At 31.6% G+C, this 21,587-nt stretch overlaps 2 protein-coding genes across 2 annotated transcripts in view; both read left to right on the forward strand.

The window, feature by feature from the left end:
- The first annotated feature begins 11,441 nt into the window (after positions 1-11,441).
- Positions 11,442-21,587, forward strand: part of sens-2 (zinc finger transcription factor senseless-2) — a 91,012-nt gene continuing 80,866 nt past the window's right edge. Inside the window, exon 1 of the mRNA XM_089631345.1 lies at positions 11,442-12,064. Coding sequence (XP_089487471.1) covers positions 11,890-12,064 — 175 coding nt within the window. The 5' untranslated portion in view covers positions 11,442-11,889. The remainder of the gene's footprint in view (positions 12,065-21,587) is intronic.
- Positions 17,435-17,798, forward strand: LOC149424421 (uncharacterized). Its single transcript, XM_089631346.1, has 2 exons — positions 17,435-17,570; positions 17,676-17,798. The coding sequence occupies exons 1-2, from the start codon at positions 17,499-17,501 to the stop codon at positions 17,772-17,774; spliced, it is 171 nt and encodes a 56-aa protein (XP_089487472.1). The 5' UTR covers positions 17,435-17,498; the 3' UTR covers positions 17,775-17,798.

The raw sequence follows: 21,587 nt of genomic DNA on the forward strand, positions 1-21,587 counted from the left end.
AAAAGAGGTTTATTTATAATTTGGATCAGTTCCTTAAGGCTATCCTGCAAACATGTTGCAAATTGCAATGTCACCAAGTAAGAATCTTTGCTACTTCAATAACATACTACAGTAGTACATACTATAGTGATAAATAGTCATTAGAATCAATGAAGACTATTAAAATGATGAAAGCGCAAGCCAACTTCATTCACAAGACTCATCGGGCAAGTGACAAGCACAGTGTTGTCGCCTGATGGCATTGCCATTGCACTGAAATAATAATGTTGATTACTGAAATTACTTTCTCTTATTTCAGGTGAAAAAATGCTGAAGTACGCCTAAACAGAAATGGTGTGTTCTGCATGAACACGCAAGTAACTGCTATGTTATATACATAGTTATATGTTATATACTATACTGCACATCTTCGGATCTACCGGATCTGCCCTGATGTTGGACACTGCAACGCTGTCTGAAACGTCGGCTAAAGAAGGAGTTAGCGCAACACGGCATAACACCCCAAAAACAAACAACAAAAATGCTTTTGGCCGTGAGAATCTAAAAAACTTACCTAACTGCTATGCCAATTTAATTATTAGATACAACTGCTTCCAGGAGAGGTAGCTTGGATCCAGTCACGAGATCATTGAATAATGTTTATTGTTTAATAATCTATTATAATTTAAGTTCTATATTTGTAAATAATTATGTATTAAAAATATATATTTGTTAAAAGGGAATGGAATTAAAAAAAACATTAATTTATTATTGCAATTTTTAATTGTGCTTTTCAGTTTCAATTGCCTCTTATCATCTTCCTCCTATTTCCTCAATTGTCTTCAAGTATCAGGACCCTCTGGAGTCTGGGGAATTCTGTTTAACGAGACGGCGGCTTATTTGAGGCAGTGGCCGCCTCACAGCAGACACCGGCTGCGGCTGCTTGATCGTCGAGGCGTGCGAAGCAGGGGGATGGTCCAACTATCCCACGGCATAAGGTCTGAGGCGGGGGATTCTGGATCGGAGACTGCATATCCAAAAATAGCCCTGGAAGTGGACGGTTATCGAGGAATGCTTCGTCTTCATCTTCTTCTATGGAGAACACCTCCATGAGTACCTCTTCTGCAATGGCATTCGGGTTATCTGGAAGTATAAGAGAGAATAGTGCGTTTTTAGTAATTTACTATAAACGCTCCCGAAAGAATTCAAATAATTCTATGAAAAAACATTTAGCGTTTGATAAATATTTGTTGAGGTTTGCAAATTTTCATATTAAATTAAAAAAAGTTAAGGGACAATAACTTTTATAACATCTTTGTCTAATTAAATACATTTTTGTTTCGTGTAAAGTAGTAATTACAGTTTTCATGATGAAAAACCATTTGTAAGTGACTTTATCAATGTTTGAGTTCAAAAATTTTATATTTTTAAGTCGATTTGTACTGCACAAAACTGAGAGTCTTTAATCCACATTCAAGAACAGTATTTTATTTTGAAATATATTAAAAAATAGCGAATTTATATGGAATCTGAATTCTGACAGTTCGAGATGCACGTTGCAAGGCTTTGGGGATTAACAGGAAGAACAATAATTCAAAAGAATCAGTTCGTGACATTGTGTGACTTTGAACATCCTCATTTGTAATATTATAATACCTGATGCCGTTATCTCCTAAGGACTTCACCGCGTCGCTATATTCAAGTAGTTTGTTTACACTGTCACTCGTCTTTCGTAAAATTAATGCTTCGATCTCGTTTATTCATCCTGAAAAATAAGACAAATCTTTTAATTCGACTCAAATCTCTAGTAAGATCGCATAATAATTAACAATACCAAAAACTATTGTACTTACCAAGAATGAATTGGGCAGAAATGTCGCCTGCATAAATAAACCACGTCTGTTTACCGTTTTGACGTTTGCAATTCCATAGAAACAATCGCATTTTAAAGACAGGCGTTGCATTAGACATTATAAAAGCGCTGTTGCCAGAGAGATTCGTCTAATAGCTGCGTGGGACCTTGTTTTCTGTGGTGAAACGCACCTAGGTTTATGAGCAACTTTATCGTATGCATAATTTTATGTGACATATAGTTATGATAAACTTTATAAGGGTTTGGTGAAAAAGCCCGTTAGACTAGCGCGTTGGCCATACCTTGTCATGGTCGAAGGGTTATGTATACATTACTGCAACCTGTTATTATACATTACTGCAGCCATGAATGAAACCGCAGTATCCTCCTTGAGTACCTCTCAAGTTCGATGATGTGTTTTTACTTATGAAGGCATAATAACACTTTCCTTATACATACGAACACCTCAGCATAGGTTCTCCTTGTGCGGTGTTATCAAAACTTGTAAAATGTTTATAAAAAAAGAATAGAAATAAATAAATAATAAAAAAATACCTATACCCTTAAATTTATACGATGAGAATGCCAACATTTTTATAAATCCCAACCAGGAATTAAAGATAAATAAAATTTTACACGCAAAACACTTCAATTATCTCAACCAAACGTATGTTGACAAATTTTCGTCAAACAAATGATTGAGTATTGGAGAGTTGAGCGCAGAAATAGAAAGATTTATGCTTGCCATTCAGGATAGAGTCATTAATATTAAAAATTATAGGAAGCATACAATCAAAGATACAAATCAAATTGATGATTTGTGTAGAAAATGTTTGGCTTTTCCGGAAACTGTAGAACATATTATATCGGGATGTTCTATATTAGCACCGTCCGAGTATACATTTAGGCACAATCAAGTTTTAAAAATAATTCACCAAAGTTTTGTAATTAAACATAACTTGATTGAGTACCGTAATATAGTACCATATTATGAATACGAACCAAATTCATTTTTAGAAAACAAATTTTATAAAATATATTATGATAAAACTATACTAACAGACCGAACGATTAGTCATAATAGACCCGATATAGTTTTACATGACAAAATTAAAAAAAATAACTTATATCATTGATGTCGCTATTCCAAATTCCTGTAACATTCAAAAATCTGCTACTGTAAAAAGAAGAAAATACACAGATTTAGGAAATGAAATAAAAAGAATTTGGCATTCTCAGACTATAAAAATATTACCATTCGTTATTTCGGCTACTGGCATTACACCTAGCTCTCTCATTAAAAACTTAGGCGTATTAGATCTATCAAAAAAATTATATATAAAGATGCAAAAGTCAGTCATTTTGAATACATGTAGGATAACGAATTTATTTTTAAATATTTATGTTGAGGGATCAGTAGGATTTATAGGCCCTGTTAGAAGTTCTACCGAGCTGAACCCTCTGATATGAAAATATCTGGAGTCGGTGAATTATTTTCCCATTTGATCTCTGGTGAGTTGACGTGTTGTTCTTGTATTGTTTTCTGTTTATTTTGCTTATATAATGCACTTGCATAGTGTTGATTGACTAGATGATCATTTGTGGAAAAGTGAGTGGAAGGGTTTAGTTTTCCTATGGGGAAGATTTAACCCGGACATAAAATCGGAAGTAAATAAATTTGTAGGTGCTTAGTCATTTTTTGTCGTTTTACATTCGGCTTCATCCTGAAATCCATATTTATCCATTTCTCTTATTTTTCACATTGAACAATTCAAAATTATTAATATCTTATAATTCTGATAATATTTTATATACATATAGTATTTCATATCACAATTCAAATACCAAAAATTAAATTTATTACAAAATTTTATATTGTTGTAATTTTAAATTTTTTGCCTAAATGAACATAGGTTGAATTATTGTTGTATATGTATTGACAACAACTGCATTTAGGTACCTACTCCATAATATATATTTGTAAGTAACCTTAAAGATTTTTAATGTAATATATTAGGTAAACCTATATCATTATATTGTTTAACCCCTCAGAATAACTTGTTCGCTTTTGGGAACAGCTCATATAGGTCTCATAGAAATTTTGTGTCTAAATTACTGTCATGATGAGAAATATGATCAAATCAATGTTACAAAAAAAACACAATTCAATTCAAATCCAGACGTTAAACGTAGAAAAAATAAAAAGTACACCTCCATGAAACCAAAATTTTCGACCAATAATTTACCAAATTTAATGATATTTTTATTAACTATACTGTATGAAACGACAAAAAGTAAGGTAAATTTAACGTTTATAATATAATTTCTAGTAAAATGTGTGTGTTTTTATTTATTATTAATTTTAGTTACAAAGAACGCAAGGCGAACCATTTGCATTTTTTACAACACTTTTTTATGTTTAAATTCACTATAAAAGCCATTTTACCACCTTTCAAAACTAATATTTATTTTTCGGATACGTTCAGAAATTTTATTTTTTATTTTGATTTTATTGGAAAGCGGGAAAACTCTGACCGTCTTCGCGAATATGCCAGTGGCCTGAGGGGTCAATTAATAAGATTTTTTTGTTCTTAGTGTGGGTACACTGAAATATGTATTTTGATAATTTCTACTATAGTCTTTGTCCCTGTAAGAGGACTGTGCCAAAATAAATAGCCCTCAAACATTTTAATTATCTGTATACTATCTTTTAAAGCAATCCCGATGAGTTACGAAACTCATGTTAGGACCGGGAAGAACTTACAATACATTAGTGAGAGTTGATAGGGGTAATTTTACATCGGTATTTGATGATTATTTCACTTACAATCATCATCATCATCACTTTTGGCTCTACAACCCCTGGTGGGTCTTGGCCTCCTCAAGAGTCTTCCTCCACTCATCTCGGTCCCGCGCCAGCTCTCTCCAGTATCACTTACAATACAATACAAAAATAAAAAAAGATATGTTTAGTACAACAAATAGACAAGTATATAATAAAAATATATAAGCACAAAGCCAAGGTAAGAATTTAAAGAAGTAATACAGAGGTAAAAATAAATTACGGATGTAATCGTGCAGGTAAAAGAGAATGAAGAGAAAAAAAAACTAAACAAAACAAAACACTACGAATACTAAATAATCATAACTGTAAATAAAGAAATTAACACTTTCATTGGAGACAATAATAGCGACTCTCAAACGAAAAATTGTAAAAGAAAACTCATAAATTTTTGCAGATTTTTTTCTCAATTTTTTCGTTTTCACTAATATTATCTTCGATGATTTAATATTACAATTTGAGGTTTCACGTTACATAGTGCAAATATTATGTTTTTATTGTACATAAATTCATTGGCGTAATTGTCACCGCGACACGAGAACATCCAGTAAGACTAATAAACACGTCCACACGGCGAGTGTGATTTAGGTGTCGTAATAATTTTTGACAATGTCGCATTATATCCACAAGTGCAATAAAGAACAATGTTGGCAATACCCGATCGGTGCTTTTATGAAAACACTAAATCAAATTGCCATCGTAAATATATCATTGTACAATCAGTAAACCAACAATTTATATAGCCCGTGCTAAATTTGGTTGTTTTATATTGCCTTTCTTGATAAAGGCATGAAAAATTACCTGGTTTTCATGCGTCTAACATTTATCAAAGATACGTACATAATATTAAAGTTGATAATTAATAATTTTGCCATTATAAAAATAACAATTTCATTATAATATGAAATCAACATCCAAAAATTAATCCCAGTTTGCGTTTTATTGCTCTTTGCTGTGATTAAGATAATGCAAGTATTTTTATAATTTTTATTTATTTATTTCACAATCTCTTAAATAGGTATTAAACCGTATAAGTACCGAAACATATATAAATATAAAATCTATTATTGAAGAAAAAGATGATACTTATAACTACACGAAACATGAAACATGTTAAAATTTAAAAAAAGTAACGGTTTCAACAGAGAATCGAACCCAGGATCTGTCTTACCAGAACAACGCCTCTAACCACTCGACAATTGGGACCTTATTATATTACGACATATTTGTCGATCTCATATTTCAAATTTAGAAATAAATATACTACCCCTAATTTTAATCTAATTTTTCCAATATTTTTTAATGATTACAAAGTCATAAAGAATTTATTTATAACCTAGATAGTGTCTCGGATAAACATATGCGATTTTTTTCTATACGGGATATCTACCTATTGACTTTTTCTAAAACCTTTAAATTTTATTGGAATAACTTTGAAGGTTATACCCATCAATGTAATATATCATTGATCAATTAATTAATCAATAAGTTTTACTTTACACAGCATTTAAAGATTAATATAATATAATAATTTAGGTAAATGCAAACGAATGAGTGGTGGATGATTACAGGAACTTCCAATTAAACAGGTAGATTTTTTAGTTTATTATATAAAAAAATCTATCGAATAATCATATAATTTTTTTAATGCTTTTTGTTTCTTGAAAATGGAAAAAAAAAATTGTCCTCCCCTGCTGGCTGTTTTAATTATTCATTTTAATAATATTTACGTAAGCTTGTCTAAAACAACAATATAAACTTAATTAAATTAAATAGTTTTTATTTTAAAACCACGAGTTTTTAATAATTTTTAGAACCGACCGGTTTCGCTTTACTCAAGCATCTTCAGGGTACAAATTATTACTGTAAATCTAAATCACTTAATCGTGCCATGTCTTCTTCGGGTGTCCCTGACTTTTTCTACCATTTATCACTTTGTGGTTTAACATATTTAATAAAATAAAATACTTTTTGTTTTAAAACCACGAGTTTTTAATATTTTTTAGAACCGTCCGGTTTCGCTTTACTCAAGCATCTTCAGGGTACAAATTATTACTGTAATTAATTATTAGATTTTTTGTTATGCAAAACATTTTTTTTATGCAAAACGCTAATAAAAATATCAAAATGTGTACATTTTTAATGTATTTTTAATTACTTTAATAATAAAGCACGCATGATTTGAGCTGTCCGCGTCACAAAGGGCATACGGGAGGGATGATTTTTATTCGCTTCCCGAGCTTATTTCATAAAAACCTTTTGTATGGTAATCATTGTAAAGGCTGGAGGGAAATCGCTTCAGTGAATGGGATTTTTCCAGGTGGATTAAGGTGGGATTACGGATGAAAAATGGAAAACGCCATGATATTATGATGCCGCGTGCCCGAACAGGGGCGTGCACAATCTGTAATAAGTAAAAAACCTTAACAAATACTTTGTAAGTACCAACCGAATTACAATAAACATATACCTATACTTGTAAAGAACATAGAACCTACTCTCTTACGGGATGTAATTCGTAATTACAATAGACATATATATGTACTTGTGAAGTACATAGTACCTACTCTCTTCCGGGATGTAATTCGTAATTACGCCATTAGTGTAATTCAACACAATCCATATGATCGTTTACTTTAATGCATTTGAATATTAGCAGATATTTAGATAGTCAATGAGTCAACTTATTACTGAGATGAATGTGGACAATATTTTTAAAATGAGAACTGTAACGGGATTTCCGATGAGGGAATTCTCTAAGGTGCAAGTGTATAACAGTGTCACATCATTCTTAATTTTCTGTTCCCGTGTGGTAAGTCTCTCTTTTCATAGATATTTCATGTAAATCAGCATAGAAACAAACAAAGAAAAAACATCATTTCATTCGCAGAAATAATTCACTCAAACTGAAAACACACCGTTCAACTTGGTCCAACTACTTATTAAATTAATCTTTTTTCCAAATGGGATGATTTCCAGATGGGATGGGATGAAATAACCTGACTAAATTTGATTCTTCTTACTCCCATCATTAGTTACAAGCGGATAATGTTATTATATAACCGGTGATACCTGTTGAGAACCCCTAGCTGTGGACCACTCAGCTACTAACCTCAAGTCCGAAGTTCGAAGATAAAAGGATTCATTATTTTGCCTACAAATCCGTTTTTACTAGGATGAAAATACAGATGATGGCCTCTACGCCGCTGCTACGAACCATTGTATGAAAGAATCTACGGCGAGCAAACAGCCGCTACGCCGAGAGGTAGGTACGGATGTAACTACTACGGATTTGTGAGCCTGTGCTATGAAGCTTATTTTAATTTGTTTTACAAAGGGTCGAGATGAAATTTTTGTTTTGGACGTTTTTAAATCGCTAGTGAATTATGCATAAATAAATATGTGCGTACCAATTCATTTAATAATTAACTCAAATTAGTTTATCTAATTATTATTATGAATTTTAATAATGGACTATCTAAATATTATTTGTGACTGTTATGAACTATCTACATATTATACGCAACTGTAATAGAACTATCCATATATTATACGCTACTATTATAAACTATCTACATATTATACGTGAGTGTAATGAACTATCCATATATTATACGCTACTATTATGAACTATCTACATATTATACGCGATTGTAATGAACTATCCATATATCATACGCTACTATTATGAACTATCTACATATTATAAACGACTATAATGAACTCCCTGCATATTATTATACCCCACTATAGTGAATTTTCTACATACTCGTATCATATGCTATTATAGTGAACTATCTACATATTATACTCGACTATAGTGAACTAACTCAATATTATACGCGACTACACATTAGAGGTGCTTTTCACAAGAGCAAAAAATAAATCACATTCTGTTAACTTTTACCAATAATCAACTTAATCGACGTTTTGAAAATCAATGCTTTCTTCTTCAGGATAAACCATACATATGAGAACAAACAAATATGTACCAATTGACAAAAATATTACAATGCGTGTTGATTAATTATTTATTATTATTAAAAAAAAATTATTATAACATGGATATTTATAGTATTTATAAAAAACACTGTCATAAATTAACGCAACAGAATCACGGAGTAATTAAGTTTTCTTAACAACAGATGTAAATAAATAATAAACGATAGCGAATAAAGGTATTAATGTGAAAATAAAATTAAAAGATGACTATTTTTTTAATTTTTGGTTATTAATAATATTACGTGACTATCAAGACATAAAAATAAATTATTTAGTGTGTTATTTATGTTTTTGCCCTTATTATTATCGTACTTAAAGCAATGTCAATAAGGATAATATTTAACCGAATCATTTGGCCTCCTATCACACTGCTACGTTGATGACCAACAAGATCCCTTTTCTGCTTCCTGATCAAATCTGACCAAATTATTCGTTTTCCTGTTAAAAACGGGACTCCAGGTCTAAGAAATGAAAAATTTCATAACAAACTCTCAGTAAAGCGCGAATATGTTACAAGTCGGAACACTTGTTCATAAAAATAACAATATTTAGAATCTCTTAAACCATTATTTTTATAAGGAAAAGGCCACTTGCGTGAACACGTGTTCTGAATGACTAATATTTTATCGGGAAATTGGCGTGCAGTCACATTTTTAATAGTATTTTGATTTTTAAAAGCCGTATTCATTTTTGTCCGTGTGTATTTATATATATTCACTTATTTTTTGTAATTCATAAACTGTCGGAAGGAACCACAACACGCACCATTAAAATCTAAGTGGAAGTATAAGGCTTTTTAAGGTAGGTACCTTATTTTTTGATTCCAGTCCTAAAATTGAACACAAATTTAATATTTAAAAAAAATATCATCCCTTTTGTCACTAACTTTTAATAAATGTGATATAAACAGTACCTTTTTTTTATTTCTTTATTTTTTTTTTAATAAATAAAAATTAAAATGGAGTTCTACAAATTAAACTTAATAACAATAAATAAACAGTACCTACCTAATGGAAGATAAAATAGCTACTGTTAAATCATGCAATGTGTAATGTTTTTAATTTTCACTTACTTGGTATTTCTATATAAAATTCTAAATGATTTAGTTGATAGTCCGGTATTGCTAGAATTGATAAGCTTCCGAATTCCACAATGTAATACTAGAAGTTAGGATTTATTTCAATGCAAAAATTCTGGGACTAACTACCATATGTATTCCTCTTTGTCCAGAATACTAATGGAGGCAAACGATTATACCAAGTCAGTGGACATCTTCAATTTATCTTAAAACAAATATAAGATCTAATGATAAGATGTTAATGAAGCAATTCAGTAATTATAGTAGTTTATTTTTGGGGTATTATGCCGTGTTGCGCTACCTCCTTCTATAGCCAACGTTTCGAACAGCACTACAGTGTCCATCATTTGGTTTGAAGTTATTTTTCTCAAAAACGACGCTTTACAAATTGTCTTATTATTATTTCAACAATGAAGTCCATTTTGGCATCAACTTTAAATATTTGCATGACTATTTAAATTTTATTGTATTTGAATACTAGATTTTTTTAATAATGAAAAACCTTAGAAGACCGGCAATACAGGGAGGGACTCACCCTATGATAAAAAGATTATAACAAGTTCTTACCTAAGTAAATAAGTTTTTGAAACAACAGACTTAATAAATGAATAATCACGTGATTTTCCTCCAGTGCTAATTTAATTTTCCAACCTCGGTTGAAAAATCAATAAATTATAAAACTGCATAGGAAAATTCACTTTGATTGCAAGTGAACTGTGCGCGAAAGAGCCCGCACGCTTTTCTCTCTCTCCGCCCCACAAGTGGCTTTTGTTCGGGTGGATTACCGGAGGGAGAGGGACGCAGTCATACGCGTGAGAGAGATGTCGGAAAAGAGGCGGGTACATTACATGTTATTTTTCCGAAAATGACACTTATATAAATAAATTTACCGACATAAAAAAAATCATAATAAATTATCGAAATTATAAAAATAATTAAATTTAATTAAAAAAGGATTAAACACGTTATTATTTTTTAGCTTTTTGTCATTTTTTCAAACATCTTGGTGAAATTTACTGTACCTTGGTTACGCCATAATAATAATATTAGTACCTACCTATGTAATTTTTGGTACCTATCTACATACATAAGTGCGGTTATTCTTAACCTTACAAAAGGTACATGTTAATACTAATGGATAAATAACATAATTTTTCAGACAATTAGGTACAGTATTTTGTTAATAATACTTGATATTTATAAAGGTACCTACAGTAATATTTTAAGAAATTAGTAAAGATTTGGGTAGGGGTAAGTAAAAGTACTTACTTATGTGGGGGTTGGATAGTTACTTGATTTATTTTCCTATATAATATTTAGTTGCTATAAATTTGGCTACGTAACTAATTAGCAAACTTAAGGTTCTAATTAAATTATTTTTCAGTAAATTATTAATTCGAACAAAAATAATCTAAATAATTGTCATATCAAAGCGTAATGGGCAAAACAACTGACAATCTATGGGCGGAGTCATCCTAAGCCCCTCCCTCAATAGTATCTTATCAGAAAAATATTCCCCGCTCGCGCAGCTAGGGGCGACATTGCCAAGCGAGCACCAAGCAAAGTGATCCTTAGCGACATAGAGGGGAGCCCGAATAGGACCTATTCTATGGAGTACTGTCAAAGTATCGCCACTTGCCCGCGTGCTCCCAGCCAGTACTAAAGTCCTATCGCCGATTGAAGGACCAACTGACAGCGCACGTTCGTCGCGACTGTCGTCCTCAAAAGCCGGCCCTAAATTATATTACTTATACGAATCAAATAAAAAATAGTCCTTCAGAAAAATGTGTGAAAATGGCGGTGTTCGGAACATGCACTCATTCCAACAGCTGATACAAAATGGAAGGATCATAGTAATTATTTAAAAAGTTTTAAAAAAACATTTAAACAAACAAATAAAACTATCAATTTATTCCTAACAGTCAAATAAATATAAACAAAAAGTGAAAAGCAACATTCCATTATTTTGTGTAAACAAAAAATAATTCCATAAAGGTGATATTTTGACTATAAACTCGTACAGTGTTTCATCAAACATTCCGTTGTTCCAAAGACGTTGAATTTCCACAAGAAAACAGTGTTGTCCATTTATAATGACATTTATTGTTGGTTGTCAGAATAATTGAAGCGTTCAGTATGATTAAGATGGAAGTGAGTGCTATGCCGCCCATGCCGCTGGACTTCTCGCTGGGCATGAAAGGGCGGGAGCCCCCGAGGGCCCCCGCCGCAGCCCCCGCCCTGATCGGCCGCGGAGGCTCGCCGCGCCCCCCGGGCTCCAGCGCCTTCAGGGTTGTTACCCCAAAGGGAAACGGTAAATACAACTAACTAAATAGATAATATATGAAGTTCCTGAAAATTTTCAGCAATATTATTGTATTTTGTATTGCTTTTGTAGGTAGGTATCTACCTAATTGTTTTGATTATTGATTGTTATTAAATCTTCTCTCTGACTCCATAAAATACTAATTCATATTTATTTTGAAGACTTCCACTAACCATCAAATTATATTGTAACTTTCTCGTTCATATCCCTGAAAGATATAATTTAATTACTTGCGAGTTGTTAGCAGGTTATATTTGAAAAATAAAATATTCTATAGGACATTAGTCAGTATATATTATTTAAGTTATCGGTCGTAGTTCATAAACAGACCCTTCACACTTTGTACTTATTTGGAAGGCTTTAATTTCTAGGTAAATACAAAAATCTTCGTTTTCCGTCGGCAAACCTATCACGTTACACGCAACGTGTACAAGCTAGCCGATATACGATAAATACTTATCGTATAGAAAGAGATTACTTAGTAGGAAAAATGGAACCTATTATTCCTGCTATTATTAATTTCTGAGTGTACCTATTTACCGACGCTTGAAATATCTACCTTTTTAAAAATGTGTTTAGAAAAAAACTACCCCAAATATGCAATGTAACTTATTTTTTCAATTATAACCTTTTTTTCTAGCTAGATTCTAGTTATTTCTCTAAATCAGCATCGCGGGGGTGAAATTATGGATTTTAATTTCTCTGAATGTACAATATGTAACTAATAAATAGAAATGTAAATGAAGTTCTTACGCATGCAAATATTAACACACGTAAGATCGACCAACTTATCTATGCAGAAGGGGTGTCACATATTGAGGATACAAAAACTATGAATTTAACATTAGTTTTTTTTCGATCGTTAGTTTCTCTTTTGGCAAACAACCTTTGAACAAGCTTTTATAATAAATCATTAGGAAGGTAAAATCATCAATGAATATAAAGGTACCTACCTACACATACCTAACTTTGTAATAAAAAAAACATGAGTATAGCGTAATATGTATAGGAAGCACAGTATCCTCAAACTAAAAATGCTCATACAAAAAATCGAAATTTCTAAAAAAAACATTCAACTACAATACCATTAATGTCATATTTTCAATCTTATTACTCTAGCTCACTGAAAAGTCACGGACCGCCGCTGACGTATTGGTGCTGATACCTACCAACCTAATAAAGCTATTATTCAATGGTCGCACTTTCACAATGGAAAATGTGGCGTCATTTTAATTATATGAAATACTTTGAGACGTCATTTTAATTATATGAAATACTTTGAGACGTAATTTTAATTACATGAAATACTTTGCGACGTCATTTTAATTATATGAAAATGAAATACTTTGTGGCGTCATTTTTCTAATAGGAATAGTTTATTATACTTATTACGCAAATAGGTAGGCCTACTTACCATTTTTTTAGGTTTTTTTTCTCAAGTCTCTATAACCGTTGTAACGTTAGCCCGCATATGATAAAGGCCGACTAGAGTACAGATCCTGGCGCACGAAGGAAGTGTCACGTGATCAAGTCAATGCCATCGAGCAATGACAGTTTCCAATGGTGATTGTTGTTGATAACTCGTTGTTAATGCTGATTTGTATGCTGTTTTACTGCATGCCTATTAAATATATAAACAGAGTGATTAGATTATTTTCATCGCTGAAGTTTACTTAGCGACAGCATTGACTTCGTAATTTTGCGGTGGCATTCCCAGGCCTGTACTCTAGTTTTTTTAAAGTTCGTTAAAGCCTGTGCATTAGTAAATAATAATAAACAATATAAAAATCTGAACATCACTTAATACTATGAGTCCAAGGCGATCAGTTTCAGACACGAACTTCTCATTTTCAGGGTAGAGGTAATTATAAATATGCAGTTATAAATTAACGAGGAGTAAATGAACAGCTAGTGGCTGAGTTGCCAAATGCGTCGGATTCCCACCCAAGGGTTCGTAGGCTCAAGTCCTACGTCATTACACAAGCATACATCCACTTTTAATGTTTTTATTTGGGGATATTTTCCAATATTGTCAGGTTTTTCGTAACCCGGTAGTAAGTCTTTCTTTATAAAAAAAAGTTATAAAAGTATTTTCTTTTTAAATCTAATTATGTTAGGTGCAAGAAAAAAATGCAGCCACAGCAAAAGCAGAGAAAAATAATATTTTACCAACTTTTTGAAATCTCACTTCAAATCAACCTAAATTTTGGATTTCAACATTGTATATTGAGCATTTAACGAATTTCATGTATAGATATTATTATGAGCTGTAGGTTCTTGTAATAGTAACAAAATTGTTTATATATCTCCTCTAAGAGTAATCTACACTTACAAACATTCCAGAATCACCTTTACTCGACACTGGCTAGAACAGTGATGATCAACCTTTTAAGCAGAAACCCAATGTATCCATTTTCTCTTTGTAAGCCTGCCGCAAGGGATAGGGTTCATACAGCTTGACCAGGTCAACTATATAGTCGGTGGCATCGCAAACATATATAAAATTTTAAAAACGTTATCTTTTATAAAACAGCGAAAAAAGACAAACGTAATGCACAGCTGGCGAAAATTTTATGTCTCAAACGCAAAAACAATAAATGCTGTCGATTATCATCATTCTATTATTTTAAAGAACATATAAAAAAAGTTTATTGGGCGGCAGATTTTAAATACACGGGTAAAACTTACTGATGTAAAATACTGTTAATTTATTAAAAATCTGGTCACATTATTATTTTCCCGTTAAAACGGGACTGCAGGCCTTTAACGAGTGAATTAACAGAGTTCATAACAAACTAACAGTTAAAAGTGAATGTTTTATGAGGACAGCGGAACACGTGTTCATACAAACACAGATAATGTAGCGTTCCGTCATCATATTTATTATGAAAAGAACACGTTTTTTCGATATATCCTGAATGACTAATATTTTATCGTGAAATTAGAACTTTTTAATAAGATCGTTTTTCTTCTTGTTTCGATTTTTTCACCTATCTCTTTCATCAGGCTTAAATTTACCTATTAAACGGGTAAAATATGTACCTACCGATCTATCTGAGGATATAAAACCATTTTATGTACCTACCATAAACACACAAATCATTCTATCTGGGGATATAAAACCATTATATGTACCTACCATAGATATACAAATCATTCTTTCTGAGGACTTAAAACTATTATATATACCTACCATTGACATAGAAATCATAATATTTGGGGACATAACACCATTATAAATCTCCAGAAATAATGCCAGTTTTATATCAATAAGACAAAAATTTAGTTAATCCAATTTGAAGATTACATTTTTTTATTTTTTTATTTTATTTTTTTTTTATTGAAACATATAAACAAGGTTACAATTTTTTTAACAATATAAACAAAAATATATCAATCACTCTCCTAATAAAGCAGCTGCTTGTGTTTAGGAGAGGACAACAAAAATATTTTTACATTTGTTTAAATTAAACAAAAAATATTAGTAATAAAACAAAAAACAACACAAAAAATAATAACATGTGAAATTAATGTATTGTTGGAACATGTAAATGTCCTTGTCGACAATCAAAGTTATCAACGACTTGTTGATAAGATATCCATTCACATTTTCAGAATGCATTTTTTACAGGTAGGTATATTTGCATTCAATAGGTAATAAATAGAAATACAGCTGCACTAGTCTAAACAGTTGATTAGATATATATATTGTTACATTATTATTGTTAGAGTTGCACACATTGATAAAATAAACTATGGGCCTTAGTAATAAACACGTTTTAAATTTTACACAACTGATAAACAACCATTAATGTGGGTCAAAGCGTGATTTATCAATTGTGTAAAACTTAAAACGCGTTCATTAGAAAGGGGTACGTATTTATTTATCACAATATCAAATTATATTACAACTAGCTTATGTGTACCCGGCTTTGATCGGGGACTAATGGTTTGGGGTAAAATTTTGAGGTTGTAAGGCCTTTATAAGATAAACAATTCCGTAGGACATTATTTTGATGTATCTCATAAGGTTAAGCCAGCGATAGCAATGTAAGCGATGGAAAATATTTTTACGACTTGATTTCAAAACATTAAACAATAAGCATGTATTATATAATATGCATGTATTAGGTATATAAACATTCCGGAAGAAATTCTCTAAATGATAGTGAAAACCCACCAAAATCCGTTTAGAAGAAGTTTAGAAGAACTAAGCTCACAAACAGACAGTAGAAAAAATAGTGACTATGTTTTATACTATTTAGAGATAATCATCTAACTTCACTGAATAATATCACAGACAGTTTGTAAATAATCGCCGATAAACCTAATAAAATATATGATTTAAGATTTTAACACCCCAAAAACAAATAACAAAAAAAAACTAATAAAATATGTTAGGTGGGTAGGTATATTAAGTAAATATTGAAAGTATGTACTTAGGTTCAGCTTGGAATAATATTCCAGAAATTCAATTGGTACTAAAAAATTTCATTGCTATGGCAACACCAAGCTACTCAGTTTGTTTTTCGTTTTTTTTCACATTCGAGTTAAATTTAACAGTGTGTTTTAAACAAACGAGGTAAAACAACTAAATTAAAAACTTACCGATATAAAATATTGTTAATTTATTAAAGATCTGGTCACATTATACGAGTGAACACTTTTTAATACAAATACTGATAATGATTTTGACGGTGACCGTAAAAATGATAATTCATCACATCTTTAAAAAGTTATATAAAGTCATGGAAAGTGATGAAACAAAAACTTTACAAACTGGGTTAAGTAGGTTAGGTTAGGTTAGGTTTAATTTTTTTTTCATCGTTTCTAATAACTTTATATCACTTTTTAAAGGTGTATTGAATTGTCGATGTGTTGATTTATCATGGAACTGATTTTGACATACTGATATTGTCGCATATTTATTAGAAAAAGAATACGTGTTTTCAATACATTCTGAATGTTGTCACTGTTTTAACAGGATCATTTTTATTCGTGTGTTAACAACATAATTAGTTCAAATGAGTCTACCCTGTAGATGATTAACAACAACAATAACCTACAATACATGCATTGGAAAGTATGTTGACAGTTGGTTGGTATAGATAAAATATTTAAAAGATATACCTATATTTACGCAGGTACCTACCAAGAAAGTTAAATATATTATTGCCTGCACGTGCCTCATTTTCAAATTTTGTTTATGTAGCTACTTGGATGCTAAAAAATTTTTGAAAAAAGAACATAAAATTGGATAGCTATATTATTGTTTGTCATTTGTTGGAACTTCAAAATTAAAATGTTAAATTAATATTGTACACTTCCTATATCAAATCTTCATCGCGTGACGATGAAAATTTCTTGAATTAGTAAGTTTATATTGCTGTACTTATTAGAGCCATTGGTGTTTATTTCAACCATGTCTCAAGAACCAGAATTCAAAGGCATATGGAAGCATTTTAACGGTGAAACGAATACTGGCAGGGCTAATGTAAGTAAATAAGTCAGTTGAATTGTTAGCCGGTTGGCGTCAATTGAAGTTATTAATTAGGGATAAATCGAAATAAAATTAAATAAAATTATAATCATATTGCAGGTTTCCAAAGCCACATTATCCGCGTGTTTAGCCTTCTACCTCTATTACAAGTTCATCAAGAATCCTGCTGACAAGGCTGTAAAACCGAAAAAAATATAACACAAACAAAGATCTTTCTCGGAAAACTGTAGTATTTTTGTAATGTTTTAATACAAGAAATAATTACAAAGTATATCGCTTATTATTCTCATTTTAGTATTAATAGAATACCTCAAAAGAGTCTCAACTGCTCCAAACCTTTTGGAATCAGTGAGACTTATTGCATATCGGGGTATACTGTGAAGCTGAAGATGTAGGGGCGGGGAGCAGAGAAGAGGGAGGTAGGTAAGTACCTGGCTATTCAAAACTGATCACTAAATACGGCTAACGTCGTTCGAAGCCACTGGGGGATACTGAAAGTGTGTACTGAATTATTTACCACATTAATCAAGTTACATAAGTACCTACCTAATCTGTTTTCATGGAATTTATCAACTTGTGTATATCATTAGTAATAATTACGGATGTGTCTTCATCCCGGTTCAATGAACTCTATAACTCAGATTTGCTTTACATTTGAGTGTTAATTTAAAAATTATTGTAATAGTTTATTTGAACAAATTCATACCAGCGATCAAGTACCTACCTATGACTATACCTTTAATATTTTAACAGAAAATTATTATTTTTTTCTAAATTTTAATTACAATAATTTCACGAGTCTGCGCTAGTATATCCTAAAGGGGAAAAATCTGTAACTTCCAAATGCTTCCCTTTAAAAAAATCAAATCCTTCAAGGATACATCTGTATTCACGGCTTTTTGTCGAGATACTGCTAAAAATTTATCTATACGATCATTTCCCATTAAAATATTGCCATTCAGAATATATCTGAACACGCGTTCACAGGCATTTAGGTACCAAGTAACATGATTTAAAATCATTAAAAAAATTGACTAGGTTCAACACTACCTTGTAGGTATATTTTATTGAATTGAAAGAAAAATGTTAGGTTGTCTACCTGTCACCTACAGAATAGCTCCCTATCACACTGATCGCAATCTTTTAATAAGGCTACCAATTCACCAAAATAATTTAAGATGAATCTTAAACTGCACTTAGTATTTAACATTACAAATGCACTTGTATTCAAATCACATCTGCCATAAAATATAAGATGTTGTTCTTGATACGAGTAAAGCAAAATTAAAAATATATATTGTTTGTGTTTTTGCGACATCGCATTGTACATGTACATGTACACATTGTACAGTGTGTAATGTAGATACATAATACCAGCATGTGTCCTGAGAGAAAAAAAGTGTTTTTTGCTAAAACAGGAAGCTATTATTTCATCATGCCATATGTTTATGTGACACTTGAATAAGTACCACAGAACGTAAGCGCGAAATATTTGCAACACATGTGCCATTATTTCATTGATTCTTTTTTCATTCATGTCCAACGGACTTGATCACACAGTAATAACACACCAAGTGTGTACAGATTATGCAGATCTAACATAAAAACGATTGTGAGATTTTATCTCATCAGAGCAGCTAAAATAATATGTACGTCTGGAACCATTTCCACTGCCAGGATATTTTATTTGTTTTAATTATTCTTACTTTCTAATATGCACCCTAAACTAATCGAGCCCTTTATGTCGATTATTTGCTGATTGCAATCATAAACTACGTGAGATAAAAAGTTCTTCATTCTTTCTTTAAATTCCCAAGCGATGTTGAGTTTTTGCTATATTTCGAGAGGTTTAAAAATACAATTAAATTTCTACTTTTATCACAATGCTGCCTAATTAAACTTACTCACTAAACTCACGACGTTGATCTGCAGGGGTAAGTGGAGAGGATTGACCGCCAAACGTTCTTCTTCTTTCCCTTTCGTACATCGCCTCATACTTTTAATACTAATTTAAAACGATTTGAAACCTAGCATTAGTCTTTCAATTGATTTCTTGACAGTTTGCAGAAACTTTGGTAGTTTCAATGGAAACTGAGTAGATTTCATCAAGAAGATAATGTCGCCGTTGTTATTGTAACTTTCATATGAAATTAAGAATAACAGAAATAACGGAAACTGAGTAGATTTCATCAAGAAGATAATGACGCCGTTGCTAATGTAACTTTCAGATGAAATTAAGATTAACAGAAATTATTCGACGATTGTATTAGTCTTTCAATTAATTCCTTCACAGTTTACAGGAACTTTGGTAGTTTCAAAGGAAACTGGTTTGATTTCATCAAGAAGATAATGATGCCGTTGCTGATGTAACTTTCAGATGAAATTAAGAATAACAGAAATTATTCGACGATTGTAAAAAAATGATGATAATTACGGCTTTTTAATTTCAGTAGTTCATATCTAATTATGAAGGAGTACGGTTTGAAGATTTTTTTAGAGACAAACTAATATTCTCTTCTACTTTTTGGATATAATAAAAAAAAATTTTTTGAACGTTACGCATTGACGAAATCAATAACAATACAATTTATAACTTTCATAAAAATGTGCCGCCACCCCCCAAGGTTCCCACACTGGGAAACCTGCAGGCTCTGGGGGATGATCAAATGATGATGGGGTCCGACGTCCTCTGGCGGCAGAGACTTGAACCTCCCTCTGCCTATTAAACCACTAGGGCCACCTCCCTGGGGACCACTACGCTAGCTAGTCAACTAATGAACTGATTTGCGTTCAACTTCACATGCTGACGGGTACTTGCTAACTATAGATAATAATCTAAATTGAAAAATGAAACAGATGATAGAATGAGCAATATATGAAAAATTCAACGGTATTTATTTTTAAACTAAAAAAGAATTGTTTTCTAAATGTACCAAATCTTCTTCCTAGAAGAGCAATTGTCAAATCTATTAACTAACTAACTAATCATTATGTCGTTTTCCCGCAGGGTTAGACAATTGCAAACGTGGAACTGAGGAGATGTACCTAGCTTGGGAGTTCTAAATTTTAGTGAAAATATAATAAATAGCTAATAATGATGATGATTTTGCTAAATAAAAAAAGAGTTCGTAAAACCAGTTACATTTTAACTTCGAACAAACTCTTAAGATATTATGACAAACACCAAATTTAGTTAAAGTTATTAAACAGTTTAAGTTATTAAACAGTAAGATAAAAAAACGTAATATGAATAATATAGGGGTTTCCAATAAGAGGTGTTATTTTTATATTCAAAGAGTTATCGAGAGATGATTAATGATTTTTTATGGCCGGAATTGGATGGTATTGATCTGGACAACGTTTACTTTCAACTAGTCGGCGCTACGTGCCACACAACCAATGAAACCATTGATCTTTTACTGGAAAGTTTTCCGGGCTGTGTTCTCTCTCGAAGAGGTTATCACAATTGGCCACCGAGATCTTGTGATTTAACACCTTGCGACTTCTTACTTTGGGGGCACGTGAAAGAAGAGGTCTACGCCAACAGCCCAGTGTCGATTCAAGACCTCAAAGATGGAATTCGTGAGGCTATCGAGGACATAAAGCAGCCACTTTGCGATTTGGTTATGGAAAGTTACATGAAAAGGATATGGTCTTGTAGGCGTGGTCGTGGTGGTTATTTGACTGATGTTATTTTTCACTATTAACGGCATATCTTCCTCTTTAAAATGAAATAAACATTTGATCATTTATATTAAAAAATTGCATTTTTTTTAATATCAAAATAACACCTCTTATTGGAAAAGCCTGTAGAAAGAATCATAAATCTACATCTTACAGGTAATTATTTAAAACATTTAAAATGTCACCTTAAGGCGAAGCTTAATGCTAAATCACTATTTTGATTAATCTTTATAACGAATTGGTGTACATTATGAATACCAAAAAATATGCTTTAGATAAGTTGAAGGTTTTCCTATATCTTCGCTTGAGTAGACTACAAAAATAAAT

Source organism: Hesperophylax consimilis, chromosome 4, assembly GCF_061612785.1.
Source record: "Hesperophylax consimilis isolate HC1 chromosome 4, BYU_Hcon_1.0, whole genome shotgun sequence".
NCBI lineage: Eukaryota > Metazoa > Arthropoda > Insecta > Trichoptera > Limnephilidae > Hesperophylax > Hesperophylax consimilis.

Coding starts and splice junctions, on each gene's coding strand:
- LOC149424421 (XM_089631346.1), top strand. CDS start 17,499: ATGTCTCAAGAACCAGAATTCAAAGGCATATGGAAGCATTTTAACGGT. Junction 17,571..17,675: donor CGAATACTGGCAGGGCTAAT/GTAAGTAAATAA, acceptor ATCATATTGCAG/GTTTCCAAAGCCACATTATC.